The sequence below is a fragment of the Pyrus communis genome, chromosome 9 (genome assembly GCF_963583255.1).
Source record: "Pyrus communis chromosome 9, drPyrComm1.1, whole genome shotgun sequence".
In the NCBI taxonomy this organism is placed as follows: domain Eukaryota; kingdom Viridiplantae; phylum Streptophyta; class Magnoliopsida; order Rosales; family Rosaceae; genus Pyrus; species Pyrus communis.
The window spans coordinates 6,985,530-7,000,732 of record NC_084811.1 but is presented as its reverse complement, the minus strand read 5'-3'; the positions used below and the strand labels follow the sequence as shown (position 1 = coordinate 7,000,732).

The window sequence follows — 15,203 nt, the reverse complement described above, 5'->3', positions numbered from 1 at the left end:
TATAATACTTACATAAAAATTAATGTTAAACTATAAGATGACATTCTATAAAAAACCATACATTGCGAGTGTCTCCGTAACATTTCTCAGTTCCAAAATATAGACCTTTGGTGCATGTGCAAAGTCTTGAAATTTACTTACACAAAAAAAAGAACTTGTAGTATATTTTATTATATAAATTGCAAGAAAATCATCACTTTTTCCCCTTCAAAGGGTTAGGGGATGTGGATAAAGAAGAAAAGAAGGTCTTTGCATTTTTACCCTTTGTCTTTTTTAGTGGTAAAAGTAGAGAGAGGCTGAGGAATTGTGATTGGACGGAAATGATGTGCTAAAAAGACAGAGTTCAAACAGGACAGATCCCCAATTTTCCACATTTTTTTTAGGGATAGAACAACGTAGATGTAACACGCATTTCTTCAAGTCTTTAAATTAATTTGTTAAATTGGGCTATAAGGGGCCTAATACATGATTTTGGAGGCTGGGCTTTCATTGTTCCAAACTTCCAAGGCTCCGAGCTTAAGAATTTTGTTGATACTTTGATGATATGTTTACTTATCTGGAATCGTACTGGATATATTCTACTTCTCGACCTCTCGTATGTTCTACGTTACAATTCATCATCCAATATCTAAGGTTCTAAACAACTAGGAATTAGATTGAATGAGGGACGCTAGTTGATTTCATAACCATCCCCTCTCTCCTGTATACTGACTTCTCCCATTAATCACTTTCCTCATTTCCAAGTAAGCAAACATAAACAAATTTATGTCAACACGAAAATACAGACCTACATATTTGAGTAAAAAAAAAAGTATGTAAATGATTATTTGGTATAATCGCACGCAATCTCTGATCTACTATGTTGGAAGAGGTCTTGAGTTCAAAATAATTGTTGGCCGCAAAGTCTTCAAGGTTTAGCCCAAAAAGTATTAACCCAAAAATGTAGATCCACAAAATTGGGCCACTCGGCCTCAGTATTTGTGCCTTCGGCCCATTACCCGACCCATTAAATCCGTTTACTTGATTGTTCTCTCTCCCGCTTCTCATCCATTTCAGCCGCTCGAAAATTTATGGGCGGACCGAAAGCACCCCCATAACATGCCGTAACAATGAGACACAGCAACCACACAAATTTGCAACTCTGCCACTGCCATGGTCGACTTCCCCAAATCTCTCTCTCCGAAGCGAGTCCTGAAGCTCCTCAAAGCCGAGAAGAACCCTCATTCCGCACTCGCCCTGCTCGACTCAGCGACCCGCCACCCGAACTACAACCACTCCTCCGACGTCTTCCACCACATCCTCCGCCGGCTCGTCGACCCGAAGCTCGTCGTCCACGTCGAGCGGGTCGTCGAGCTGATTCGGACCCAGAAATGCAAGTGCCCCGAGGACGTGGCATTGACGGTGATCAAAGCGTATACGAAATACTCCATGCCCGATAAAGCGTTGGCCGTGTTTCAGCAAATGGAAGAGATTTTTGGGTGTGCGCCCGGCGTAAGGTCGTACAATTCGCTGCTGAATGCGTTCATTGAGTCTAACCAATGGGACCGAGCTGAGAAATTTTTTGCTTATTTCGAAACGGTGGGTTTGGAGCCAAATTTGCAGACTTATAATGTTCTGATCAAGATTTCGGGCAAGAAGAAGCAGTTTGAGAAGGCTAAAGGGTTGCTGAATTGGATGTGGGAAAAGGGTTTGGAGCCTGATGTGTTTAGTTATGGGACTTTGATCAACGGGCTTGCGAAAGGTGGGAACTTGAGTGATGCATTGGAGGTGTTTGATGAAATGCTTGAGAGAGGGGTTGGTCCTGATGTGATGTGTTATAATATTTTGATTGATGGGTTTTTCCGGAAAGGCGATAGTGTGAGTGCTAATGAGATTTGGGAGAGGTTGGTGAAGGACTCAGAGGTTTATCCTAATATTGTTACTTATAATGTTATGATCAATGGTTTGTGTAAATGTGGGAAGTTCAATGAGAGTTTAGAGATATGGAATAGGATGAAGACAAATGATCGAGGACCTGACTTGTATACTTGTAGTTCTTTGATTCATGGGTTGTGCAAAGCAGGGAATGTGGATGGGGCTGAGAGAGTTTATAAAGAGATGGTTGATAAAGGGGTAGTTCCGGATGTGGTTGTCTATAATGCAATGCTCAATGGGTTCTGTCGAACAGGGAAGACTAAAGAGTGCTTTGAGTTGTGGGACGTGATGGAGAAGTGTGGTTGTCGTAATGTTGTGAGTTATAACACATTGATTAGAGGGTTGTTTGAAAACGAGAATGTTGATGAAGCAATTTCTGTCTGGGGACTAATGCGTGATAAGGCTTGTGTTGCAGATGCCACAACCTATGGAGTGTTAATCCATGGACTGTGTAAAAATGGGTATTTAAACAAGGCTTTGCAGATTTTAAAAGAGGCAGAAAACACAGGAGCTGATCTGGATGCCTTTGCGTATTCGTCAATGATTAATGGGTTATGCAAGGAAGGGATACTAGATGAAGCAGCCAGGCTAGTAGGTAAGATGGATAAGTGTGGCTATGAACCAAATTCTCATGTTTGCAATGCATTGATATACGGGTATATCCAAGCTTCCAAACTTGAAGATGCCATTTTGTTTTTCAGAGGAATGTGCACCAAGTTTTGCTCTCCAAATGTTATCTCCTACAATACTCTCATAAATGGTTTATGCAAAGCAGAAAGATTTAGTGACGCATATGTGTTTGTGAGGGAAATGCTGGAAAAAGGATGGAAGCCGGATGTGATCACATATAGCTTGTTAATGGATGGCCTTTGTCAAGGCAAAAAGATTGACATGGCCCTCAACGTGTGGCATCAAGCCCTTGACAAGGGCTTCGAGCCTGATGTAACTATGCATAACATTATAATTCATGGTCTTTGCTCTGCAGGCAAGGCTGAAGATGCTTTGCAGCTTTATTTTCAGATGGGGCGTTGGAACTGTGTTCCAAATCTTGTAACCTACAACACCCTAATGGAGGGTTTTTACAAAATTACAGACTGTGAAAAGGCATCAGAAATTTGGGCCCGCCTTCTAAAAGACGGACTACAACCAGATATCATCACCTATAATGTTACTCTCAAAGGGTTTTGTTCATGCAGTAGAATATCAGATGCCATTAGGTTTTTAGAAAAGGCTTTACATCTTGGAATTCTTCCAACTTCCATTACGTGGTACATACTTGTTAGGGCAGTGCTCAACAATGGGACCACTTCAAACCCTTCTTGGGTATAAATTAGCGCGGAAGCAAGTTTTATCTCCTGTTGCTTTTCTTTGATGTCAACACATTCATCGTTTCATTTGGGATCACTTGATGAGACCTCCATAGTTTCCTTTTGTTCTCTTGTCATATTTTGTTAGCACTGGGATACTTTAAAATTCCACGTGTCATGAGAAAAGGTCTGGAAATATGTCGCTGGGCTAGTCGGTAGGTGCTTGGGATACTACTGATGAGGTACAGCAATATTATTCTTCATGAAGAACGTCCTTTTCTTCTGAAAGTGACATAAGGTATGAATGATCTGTTTTTTGCCTACATTTGTTTGTTGGGTGTGTTGCATTCTCAGTGCAAAATCTGCCTACTGCAGGTTAAATGCCAATTTTATTGAATCCTGGAAAAGACTAGTTGGCAGAAGAATGAGTTTCTAGAATTCAGATCCAAAATCTTGCTTACCAGGTTTAGTATCAATTGCCATTCAGTTATCAATTCTGGGTTGTATTGCACATAGTGGGTTTTATTTAGAACATATAGAACGTCGAAGACATTACTTATAAATTTAAAATCTTGAGTCCTGTCTTAGCATGAATTATAATAATTAAAAGCTCATGAAGCATCATTATGGTATTGAGTGCCATAGGTTTTGGTGATTGCAGTAATATCACCAAGATCACCTTTTGATGATGCAAAAGCAAAGTGGCTTGATGTATCAAACCCAAGGTGTGAGATTTACTTGGGGTTATTAATCATGCTATATTTGTAATAGTGCAGAGCTCCTGATGCAGGTTGGATGCCATCTTTAAAGTCATTATTTGGCACACGTGTGGCTTTCGCGGAATTTGTATCATTAACCTTCGTCACCAGATTCAGGGCTGGTTTGGTATTGCTGTGCTTTGAAAAAAAGCTACTTCTGATGTGCTGTGAGAATAAGCAGCTGTGAAATAAAGCAGCAGAGTGTTTGGTAAACTTTTTTGTAAAAGTGCTTTTGAAAAGAAAAAAAGCAATATTAGAGTGTTTGGTAAACTTTTATGTAAAACAGATGTGAAAAAAAGCCGGTTTTTCAAAGCTAGGTTTTGCAGCTTCTTGTTTTTGGCTTTTTTTCATCCAAAACTGTGAAAAAAAGCTGAAGCTGAGTGTTTACCAAACACAAAAACAGCTCCCAGCTTTTTTTGATAGCAGCTTTTTTCAAAATCACCTCAGTACCAAACCAGGTCTCAATTTCTGTGGCTATTGCTTTCAGGTCAACATGCATTTTGTTGTACACTAGTGGGTATAGAACATTTAGAAGGTCATATAGACACTAGTGGATTCATAAAGCATCATATATGTAACTCGGTTACATAGTTTTTGGTGATTACAGTAGTATCACCAAGATCACCTTTTGATGATGCAAAATTAAAGGCTTGATGTATCAAACCCAAGTTGTAAGATTTACTTGGGTTTATTGATCATGCTATATTTGTGTAGCGGAGCAGTAGTGCATCATTTCCATTCGTCTTTTTGGGCAGTTAAATTCTAGAAATGTCTGTATTAGAGTTTCTCATATTTTCGAGATATTCTACAGTTTTAAGTTTTAATTGGATAACGTAAAAGAGTTATGGCTAAAATTTTTACAATTGAGTTGATCGGGAAAAAACATGTATTATCTGTGTAGACCCAAGCTGTGTTCAGTAAAATAGTTGAGGCCGAAAATTTTACAGCATAATATTTTTGCTTCTAAGAGTAGGGCAGGGCAGGGCATCACCTTCTTTCTCCCTGTGTCTTCCCTTCTTCTGTACTTTCTGTTTCTGATAACATTTTCTGCTCATAGATGACCTGAGAAACCAAACCCACAAAAATTGCCCCGAGAAATGCAACTTTTCTCCAATCAGGTGTTGAAGTGATGAAAGAGTCGACAAGTTGTACAAGTAGCAGACCAATTAGAGCAAGGTAAGTGTTCCTCCTGGTTTCTGATCCTGCACTTTTTTTGGTAAGCTTCTTGATTTTATTTATTTCCTCGGTAGCATCTTTTTTTTTTTTTTTTTTTTTTTTTTTTCAGCTTGCCCTGCGTCAAATTCTTAAAAAATAACCCTTCATTTCGCTCTTTTTCAATCTGACCTTCGAATGCTTCTAACTCGTTTTCGTTTTTCTCCATCTCCTTTATGTTTACTCCTGCAGATTCCTCAAGGGCCTGCATGCGGCTGTTTATATTCTCCAATATCTGCTAATCACAAACGATTAAGAATTTAATCCAAGTTATCCAACAGAAGTGTATAGCAAGTCGCGTTTTTTTTTATCTTTTATGCGGTGCATGGAGCAGGAACTTAAAAACAGACCCTGTCGCTGGCTTCATCCAGGTCTTTGAGAGCATCTTCTCCAATCTTGTCAAACTCGGCGTTTGCCTCTTCTCCAAATTTGGTAAGATACTCTGACCTTTCATCCAAGTAATTGGCAAGACGGACCTTCTGAGCTTGAAGCATTGTTATCCTCACCAGCAGCTCTTGCTTGTGAGTGTCGCCTTCAGGAGGGGGAGCATCTGACTCCGAATCAGAATCATTGGACTTGCTGAATCGCAAGATGGAATTCTTGGCGTTGGACAATCGTCCTGTGTGTAAATTGGCATGTTTGGTGGGGGTGAAGGAGGTTTGAATGAGCTTGAGGCCAATCATCTTATCCGTTTTCAGTGCTGGCTTTAAGTTTGGATGAAGGGGGGAGAGAGAGAGAGAGAGAGCTTTGTATATCGACAGTTAAAACTGTTGAGAGTGCTCTTTAGCCTCTCATCTGGCGTTGCATTTTCCATCACTCTAAAAAGGTGTTTCTTAGACTAAAAAGTTCTTGTTAGAGAGGGGGGATTTATCACCTAATTGTTCCTCTCGTTCTATTTCTGTACCAACAATTGACAACTGATGACTTGTTTACTTACCTGGAATGAGTATTTGAATTATTATAACGACTAAATTTTTTATGTTTACTAACACAAGGGTATTAGAATTATTTTCATTCGCGACTTTCCTGTGTTTACTCACACAAAGGAAATTAGGAATTAGGTTGCTTATACGGAGTTGTTATCTCATTCTTATACCTTTTGTTTTCTACTTTTTTGATTCATGACTTTTTTTCGTCCGAAGTAAGCAAGCATGCCACAAAAAAAATGCAGGATTCGACCAATCATTTTCTTTTGGTTTTTTAGCTAAAATGGTCACTGAAATTGAAATAACTTCTCATTTTAGTCCATGAGATTTAAAATCGATAGAATTGGCTTCTGAGTTTGTCTACTGTCAATATTTTTAGTTATTCTGAGAAAAATCTTCGTTAACATCTGCATAATGAACGGTATTTTTGTCATTTTAGTCTTTATTTAACATGAGTTGTTCACTAAAGGACCAAAATAGTTGATTGTAGAATTCAAGGACCACTTTCTATCGATTTCAAATCTCAGGGACCAAAGTAAAGAGTTATTCCAATCTCAATTATCATTTTAGCTAAAATATCTTTTTTCTTTTTTACTTTCTCAATTCATGACTTCTCTCAACTTAAATAAGTGAATGGGTGATGAATAAAAATGTAGGGTTCAACCAATTATATGAACCTACGAATGATTAATTGCAATAAAGTCAACAAAATGCTATGAAAAATTCACAAACACACATTAAATCAATCTTGAAATCAACGCAGAAATCCTCCAACAAATATTTTCAAACACCAACATTAAAATCAAATAAAAAAAAAACTGAAATGGCAGACAGCCAGAAGATTAACAAGTGCCACTCCACCACCGTGCATATCATTGAGCACACCCAGTCACCTTCTTGTAAGTGTACCACTTAGCAATCCAGAGGTACACCAAGAAATTAATAACGCTCAGAATAGCCAACAGCCAATAAAAATAGTCCAGGTGTCCCCTGTTAAGGTTATCCGGAATCCACCCAAGATTCCCATTCTTCGTGGTAACTTTAGTTACCACAGTAACTAGCAGAGTGCTGAGGTAATTCCCCAGTGCAACAGTGGTCAGTGACAGTGCAGAGCACAAGCTTCTCATGGCGTCAGGCGCCTGGTCGTAAAAAAACTCCATCTGCCCGATGAAGGTGAAAACCTCAGCACACCCAATGATGAAATACTGCGGGACCTGCCAGAAAATCGACATGGGAATGTACTCTAGGTCGTAGTAATTATATTTTTTTACAGTGGCAAGCCTAACGACCTCCAAAACCCCAGCAACAACCATGGAGAATATGGAGAGTGCTAGGCCGATTCCCATCCGTTGAAGCGTCGTGAAGCCTCGTTCGTGGCCCGTGAAGTGCCTGGCGAGGGGGACGATAAGCCTGTCGTATATCGGAGCCCAGAAGATGACGCTGACAGTGTCGAAGAGGGAGAGGGAGGCTGATGGGATTTTGAAGTTTGGGCCCATGTGCTGGTCTAGGGTGTTGCCTTGGAGGACAAACATTGTGCTCATTTGGCCGTAGACGGTGGCGAAAACTATACCGGATGCCCAGATGGGGAGGAGTCTGATGATGGATTTCAGCTCCTCTACTTGTGTCACTGTGCAGAGGCTCCATGGGCTTCGCAATTCCTTGGCACGGTTTGTCTCTGACTCCACAGCTGCCTTGTCAAAGAACCTGAAATTTGAAAAATATTATTATATAGAAATTCTCTTTACTTCGTAAAAAAAGAAAAATATTAGTTATATTGTAGAACACATCAATAAAAATACATTGAAATGTTTATTAACAATCAAAGTGTCCTTGAACTTGAAATTGTTTTTACAAAGAAGCACATGGTAAGTGTTTCTCAAGAAAGCACTTCTATGACTCAGAAAGACTGTTAAGTATTTATACAAAACGTAGTCAGAAGCGCTTTAGTTGTCCGCAAGCACTTTTAGCCTTTCTAGGTGAGGTCCCAAACAAGAGATTTGAATATGCTTTTAAAACGGTTAAGAACGCTTTCAGATAGCCATAAATATTCTTGAGAATGTTGGACATGGGATTAAAATTGTTGCTGCTAGCTAGGTTATAAAAACTGTGCTTGTTCAAGAAGAGAAGCATTCAAGATTCTTGTGAAAAGTTTCGACGCGCTTTTAGAAAAATCGCTTAAAATGAGTAAAAGTGTTTCCCATTGAAATTCTAGCTATGTGCTAGCTTCTTACCCTAATTTGTTGGTGTGCTCAAGCTTCCGGCTTCCTTGGATGTTGCACTCCTCATCTGCAGTCTCATAGAGAAGAGACTTGTCAGCAGGAACTTTCACTTTGCATTTCCTGATGGATGCAGCAACCACCTGAGCAATCCTTGTGAGGGGACTCCCGCCTGGTTTCTGAAGACGATATAACTTGCTTCCCAAGAAAAAGAACACAACTGCAATCCCCATTGCGACAGCTGGGACTCCGAACCCCCAATTCCATCCCACATTCATTTGCATCCAGACCAAAACTGTGGAAGCAATAAGCGCGCCGACATTGATTGACATGTAAAACCAGTTGAAGAAGGAGCTCTTCTTTTTCCTCTCAGTCTCGTCAGTTTCATCAAATTGATCTGCGCCGAAGGATGAAACGCATGGCTTGATTCCACCAGTACCTACTGCAATCAAGTACAGAGCTACAAAGCAGGCCGCTCTTTGGGACGATGTTGTGTTGCAACCAGAGCTATCGCAATGTGGTTTTAATCCGTTGATAGATGCAGTGAGGGTCAAGAGTGTCATACCCTGGAATAAAAACAAAAGTTCTTCAATATATAGCCTCTTGAAGAACACAATTTATATTTGGACCAAACTTACAAGAACATAAACGATTGAAAAGATGGCAATTGTCCAATATCTTCCCAAGTATGCATCAGCTAGGAAGGCTCCTATCAATGGTGTCGCGTAGCACGTCCCTGACCAATTAGAGACGCTCGTTGCTGCCGTGACATTTCCCATGCCGAGACGTTTCTCGAGATAGTTCACTAGATTGGTACTCATTCCATAGTATGCCAATCTTTCGCAGCACTCATTTCCTGCAACAAGATTATTTAGTGATCAACATGAGGGCGCCATAAAACACCATGAACAAATCAAAATAAAAAATCAAATTCATAACCAATAAAACCATACCGAGAATAAAGCGGCATGCATTCCAATTTCCGGTCTCCTTCTTGTTAGCAGGTTTTTTATGGATGTCCAGAGTCCCATCGTTCGTGTAAAGATCATCGTCCGCCATAGCTGCAGATTAGCAATCTTTCGAGTTCCAGGCCTTTTTTTCTTGGTATTTAAAGCCAAAGACTCACCTACAAAATCACCATCATCATCACACACAGGCTGAGATAAGAGATAAGAGAGTAATCATGAAAATTTTGAAAGTGAAAGCATTGCCTTGGAATATATATTCTCTTTAAGAATTCTGTGGCCAAGTAAATTCTAGATTCTCAAAATATGAAATTAGGAACTTCACCGAACACTTGGACATGTAACAGGTCACACGTATGGTACCAACCTTACCAACCATCTATATATCTATGTTTTCGAACATCGTTAGATAATTATACAGTTCACGCAGCATGTCACATAAAAATGTCATCATACAACACATGAGAAGTACTTCTTACAGTAGCAGTCTCGTAACAGGACTATAGTTTTTGTTACTTCCTTAAGAAAAAGGAGTTTAAAATCCTATTGAAAGATAACTGTAGAGACAGAAACCCAAACTAGCTAATTAGGTTTCTTTACATCTCAATAGAATTGAAGGGAATGTATCTAATATTATCTACTAGAGCCTCTACAATCATCATAGAATCCACAACCCACATTTTAATTAATCGAAATTCCATGAACACAAATAAGCAAAAGTTGAGTGAAGCCTAAGCAATATGTGATCATTTAGAGAGTCAAACTCCATCTTTTTAGAATTAGGGATTTTTCAATATGAAAAGGTAACCTCCACAATCCAATATCATATGAAAAGGAAAACCCAAGAAAAGTACAGTATAACTGTGTGCAAGAGCAACAAAAAAAAAAGTTGAAGAATTAGAAATCATAAAGAGACTTGAGACGCTTGTTGCTCACTTCGCTAAAGAGCATTTGCACTCGAGGTCTCGAGTTCGATTGCCCGGCCCCTTTCTTTAGATCGCTTGAGAGGAAAAACCTACCATTCTCTAGTCTAAAGATATATGCATCTTTGACATGAATGACTACAGGGGAAGAAAGTGCAGACAAATCACATACCTTCAAAAGAGCGAAAAAGAGTAGATTTTTATGGGGTTGTGAATGGTGATTAGGGATACTGACTTTTAAGTTTTAATAGCCGTTGATCAGTGTATTGCACACGCCTTCATCAATGGCTAGCGTCGGTACAACTGTGATTGGGATGGCTTTTTTACGATAATAGATGGGTAAAGAGGTTTCATTAAAAAGGGAATATTGTTCTGGTTTACCATAAGAACTTGAAATTAATGGTTTTTTGTAATCCTTAAGTTATTGTCATTTTATGTTTACTTCGTACCTGGACTCTTTACTGGAGCTATCAATTGAAACCCCATTTTCTTACCAAAATATGAAAAACAAAGAGTCCCATTTTTACAGCACAGTCCTACTCTAGTTGAAATCCGATCGACGGTCAAGATATTCTAGTCATGTGAAAGTATCACATATATAAAATTGACTGGAGAAGGCATGCCACATTGCCATGCCCTCGACAGCTTTACTTTGTTTACAAACTTTCTAAATGGATATATATGAAAGAAAAAAAAAAAAAAAAAAATCTAAAACGGAAGGTGTAACAAGAGAGATTATTTTGTGTGACAGCCATGTGCAGAGTGTTGTTGATTCACTAAATTGCAATATTTGTTTGATCATTAATTAGTACACAACAAGTTCTAAGCTATAAAAACTTAACGTTGCGCATATTATGAACTACGTGGACTCATAACACCATCATCAATATTTGTTACTTGGTGCCACCAAGGGCTGAACCACTCTTAAACTATGGCGGGCTCTACATCGGTGCAAGTTTTTGCACAAATTGAAACTATATGCTTAATTATTTAGGAAGTCCACCACATTTAGCTAAAATTAGTGCTTTCTACTCTAGAAAAAGAGACCCACCACCCAGTAACTCATAAGACAATACTAATTAAGCACCCATGCATAATAGATGAAGAAAACAAAAAATATACCCACCACTGAGAAAATTCATGGTTCCGCCATTGGGCACTATTTGCTACCATCATACAATAATATTTTCGTAATACATTGCAAGTCAAGAATGTTAGGCTTCATATTTTGTTTAAGGTGGGTAGGTCATGTTTGATCTTACTAGTTTTGGATCAAGATCACTACCAAAATGGATCCTTGCTACATAAACTTGATGCCTCAACAATGCAGAATAATACTAGTCACTGCTCAATGACTAGCTACTACTGCCCTCTTGTAAGTGTACCATCTAGCAACCAAAAGATAAAACCCTAAATTCACCACACTCAACAAAGCCAGAAGCCAGAAGAAGTAGTGAAGGTGCCCATAATTCAAGTTGTCCGGAATCCATCCCGGCTTCCCATCCTTAGTGCTTACATCGGTCACAATGTTCACCAGCATTGTACTCAAATAGTTCCCCAAAGCAGCAGTTGTAAGTGAAAGAGCAGAACACAAACTCCTCATTGCATCAGGAGCCTGCTCATAGAAAAACTCCAGTTGCCCAATAAATGTGAAAACCTCAGCACACCCTATAATAAAATACTGAGGAACTTGCCAAAAAATCGACATGGGTACATGCTTTAGGTCATAGTAGTTGTGTTTTCGAACTTCACGAAGTCTCACAAGCTCCAAAGCCCCCGCGGCCAGCATGGCAAAGATGGAGATTACTAGCCCAACTGCTATTCTTTGGAGTTGGGTGAAGCCGCTGTTTCTGCCCGTGAATCTTCGCACAAACGGGACTATCACACGGTCGTAAACTGGAACCCAGAAGATGACACTGACGGTGTCAAAGAGGGAGAGCGAGGCGGATGGGATTTCAAAGGATTTGCTGACATGGAGGTCCATTGTGTTGCCTTGGAGCACAAACAATGTTCCCATTTGACTGTAGACGGCTGAGAAGATTATACTAGTGGCCCATATGGGAAGCAACCTTATGAGGGACTTAAGCTCTTCCACTTGTGTCACACTGCAGAGCCTCCATGGCATCGCTGACCCTTTGACTTTATCTGACTGTGTCTCTACCGCCGCCTTGTCCAAGAAACTACAAAGTTCGTAATTGAAAAAGTTGTTATTGCCTCGTTTGTTATGCTGGACTGTAATTGATTGTACTATAATAAACAATAGAACATCCAACGTAAGTCTGTCCGTAATGTGTGGTTCAAATTCACAGTTCTTCAACCTAAGTTTGGCAATAGAGCATTTTCTATTTTACCTTGTTGAGCTTTTCTAGGACTCTAGCAATTAGCAGAAGTCTTCATATCAAAATTTAGGTTTCAAAAGCAACAAATTAAAGTACTTCTTTGTTACAAGCGTAAGAATTACCTTAGCTGGTCAGTGTGATCAAGCTTCCGGCTTCCTTTGACAACAGATTCCTGGTCGGCAGTCTCATACAAGAGAGACTTGTCACGAGGCACTCGAACACGGAACTTCCTGAAGGATGCAACAAGCACCTGGCAAATGCGAGTGAGGGGACTCCCACCGGGAATCTGGTTTCTGTACAATCGAGTGCCCGAAAAGAAGCTCACAACAGCAAGTGCCATAGCCACGGCTGGGATGCCAAAGCCCCAGCTCCATCCAACGTTTGTTTGTATCCAAACAAGCACAGAGGAAGCCACAAGGGCACCAATGTTGATTGAGAAGTAGAACCAATTGAAGAAGGAGCTCTTGTTCTTTTTTTCGGCATCATCAGAGTCATCAAATTGGTCTGCTCCAAATGATGAGACACAAGGCTTTATGCCCCCAGTTCCAAGTGCTATGAGGTACAGTCCTGTGAAGAACACCCCTGTTTGTAACCCTGTGGGATGGCACACATTGTTGTTGTCACAGGGTGGTTTTAGTCCTTGGATTGACGCTGATAAGGTCAATAAAGTCATTCCCTGCGACAAATTATGGCTTTTCATTTCCTATAAGTTCAACAAGATTTACAATATATTGCATGCAATGTTCATTTGTCAAACTTTTGTTGTCATTCAAATGCTTAGTCAAATTAACCTTAGGCCGATATCTTATGTTGTTAGATTAACTAACAATATAACTTTTTCTTTCGTTTGACAAAGAAATTAACTTACAAAAACATAGATGATGGAGAAGGCAGCAATTGTCCAATATCTTCCCATGTATGCATCAGCTAGGAAGGCTCCAAGCAATGGTGTGACATAGCATGTACCTGACCAATTTGTGACATTATTGACAGCAACCATATTCCTCTGGTTCAGTTGAAACTTGAGGTAATTAACAAGATTTGTGTTAATCCCATAGTAAGCCAGTCTTTCGCAGCATTCATTTCCTGTCAATCAAAAGCCAAGAATTGCAATTAATTCAACATATTTTGTTGACCGCTTGATCATATTTTTCTGTACAATTATGATTATTCCACATTTCATCTAACTTTCGTCTTAAAGGTCACACTTCAGTAAAGTAAAAGCAACAAAAGCATTTAATGGACGAAATGTGGATAAACATGACGATAGGGAAAAATTCACCAAAATATAAGTTTTATTAGAAAATCGGTAGTAGGGCGCAAGTTCGAGAGAGGAAACCAGCAAAACACCCCTAGATTTTAGTTACCAAGAATATAAGGGCAAGCTTTCCATGTTCCCGTGTTCTTCTTGATGGCAGGCCTGTTGTGGTAATCAGTTGTTCCATCTTTGGTGTGGATATCTTCTTCTTCCATTAGTAATGTTGCAATCTCACTCATGAATCTTTTCTCTCGATCCCTTGAGCTCAAAGTAGTTTTATGCTTCAATAAGTAGAGATCTATCACTCGTGCATAAATGACAAATGGCACGCGATTCTAAAGGACTCTTCAATGCATCGTTGATTCAATGTTGCACATAAATATAGTGCAGGACTTGTGTCGTTTTCAGCTGTGGCAGTGAGCTGGAGGTGACAAGGGAGTAGGATTCTCTCCTCTTTTTTTTTCCTTCTCTTCCCTCTTCTCCTAATTAAACGGTCACAGTTAAGTTATGTTAATATCTTATATTAATTTTTATAGCAAGAGAAAGATAAAATAAAAGAATGTGAGAGGAGGTGATGGAAAGAGGAGGGGAGAGAATCCTAGTCCTATTAACTTTGACATCTTATATGATCGGTCTGCAGCAAAGAGTACGATTCTTTTCCGTCTTATATTTATTTTCTCTCATTTTCTTTTCTCATAAATTATTTTTCATCTTCTTCTGACTATTCAAAATTAATACAAAATATTAACGTGATTTAACCGTAATCGTTTAAATAGAAGAGAAAGGAAAGAAAACAAGATTAAAAGGAGAGAGAATCATATTTCTACAGCATGTCCTATTGATGATGCTACCTATATTTTAGCTCTACATCTTTGGTTGGCACCAAAAAAAATAAAAAATAAAATAAAATCTACATGTTTAGATTTTGGACCCGGGTTCTCTGCCCTCCCCAATACACTTTCATCCCCTCTTATTTTGTATGATCACGATTAAGTTACATCAACATTTTAAATTGATTTTTTTATAGAAATAATAAGATAAATTTTTTTAATAATATAAAATATTAACATGACTTAATCGTGATCGTATAAATAAAAAAATATGGTAGTGTATGGAAAGTAAGAAGGCAGACAAGTCAGGTCCTTAGATTTTGCTTTCTTGGCACACCTTCTTAGGCAAAGGCATGGGAGTTGTTACCAACCTTTGCCATCGAATTGACAATTGAGGCCTCCTTTGGCGGTTTAGTTTGGACACGTCAAGAAGCACATTTAGTTTGAAAGTACTTCTAGTTTTTTTATTGTCAAGTAATTTGGTGCTCATAAAAGCAACTCCGTGCCTTAAAAAAAATGTGCCAGCATCTAACCTTTTTAATCTATTTAGTGAAT

General features: G+C 39.1%; 3 protein-coding genes across 4 annotated transcripts; 1 reads left to right on the top strand and 2 right to left on the bottom strand.

Moving 5' to 3' along the window:
* The first annotated feature begins 1,069 nt into the window (after nt 1-1,069).
* LOC137745831 (pentatricopeptide repeat-containing protein At3g09060-like) lies at nt 1,070-5,569 on the top strand. 2 transcript variants are annotated; one of them, XM_068485849.1, is made up of 4 exons: nt 1,070-3,519; nt 3,597-3,685; nt 5,037-5,155; nt 5,384-5,569. In XM_068485849.1, the coding sequence occupies exon 1, from the start codon at nt 1,153-1,155 to the stop codon at nt 3,241-3,243; it is 2,091 nt and encodes a 696-aa protein (XP_068341950.1). In that variant the 5' UTR covers nt 1,070-1,152; the 3' UTR covers nt 3,244-3,519; nt 3,597-3,685; nt 5,037-5,155; nt 5,384-5,569. The 2 variants fall into 2 exon arrangements, with proteins under 2 accessions (XP_068341950.1, XP_068341951.1); XM_068485850.1 differs by lacking the exons at nt 5,037-5,155; nt 5,384-5,569 and adding an exon at nt 4,012-4,095.
* On the bottom strand, nt 4,460-5,874 carry LOC137745832 (uncharacterized). The gene is given in 3 exon segments (XM_068485852.1): nt 4,460-5,275; nt 5,277-5,426; nt 5,542-5,874. Coding segments are annotated over 3 exon segments (792 nt in total). The 3' UTR covers nt 4,460-4,966.
* A 1,115-nt stretch (nt 5,875-6,989) lies between these two features.
* On the bottom strand, nt 6,990-14,033 carry LOC137744285 (protein NRT1/ PTR FAMILY 7.3-like). The gene is made up of 8 exons (XM_068484139.1): nt 13,928-14,033; nt 13,429-13,646; nt 12,683-13,236; nt 11,578-12,401; nt 9,287-9,394; nt 8,972-9,189; nt 8,349-8,899; nt 6,990-7,821 (listed from the first exon to the last, which is right to left on the bottom strand). Exons 1-8 carry the CDS (start codon nt 14,031-14,033, stop codon nt 6,990-6,992), a joined length of 3,411 nt encoding a protein of 1,136 aa, XP_068340240.1.
* Nucleotides 14,034-15,203: the final 1,170 nt, after the last annotated feature.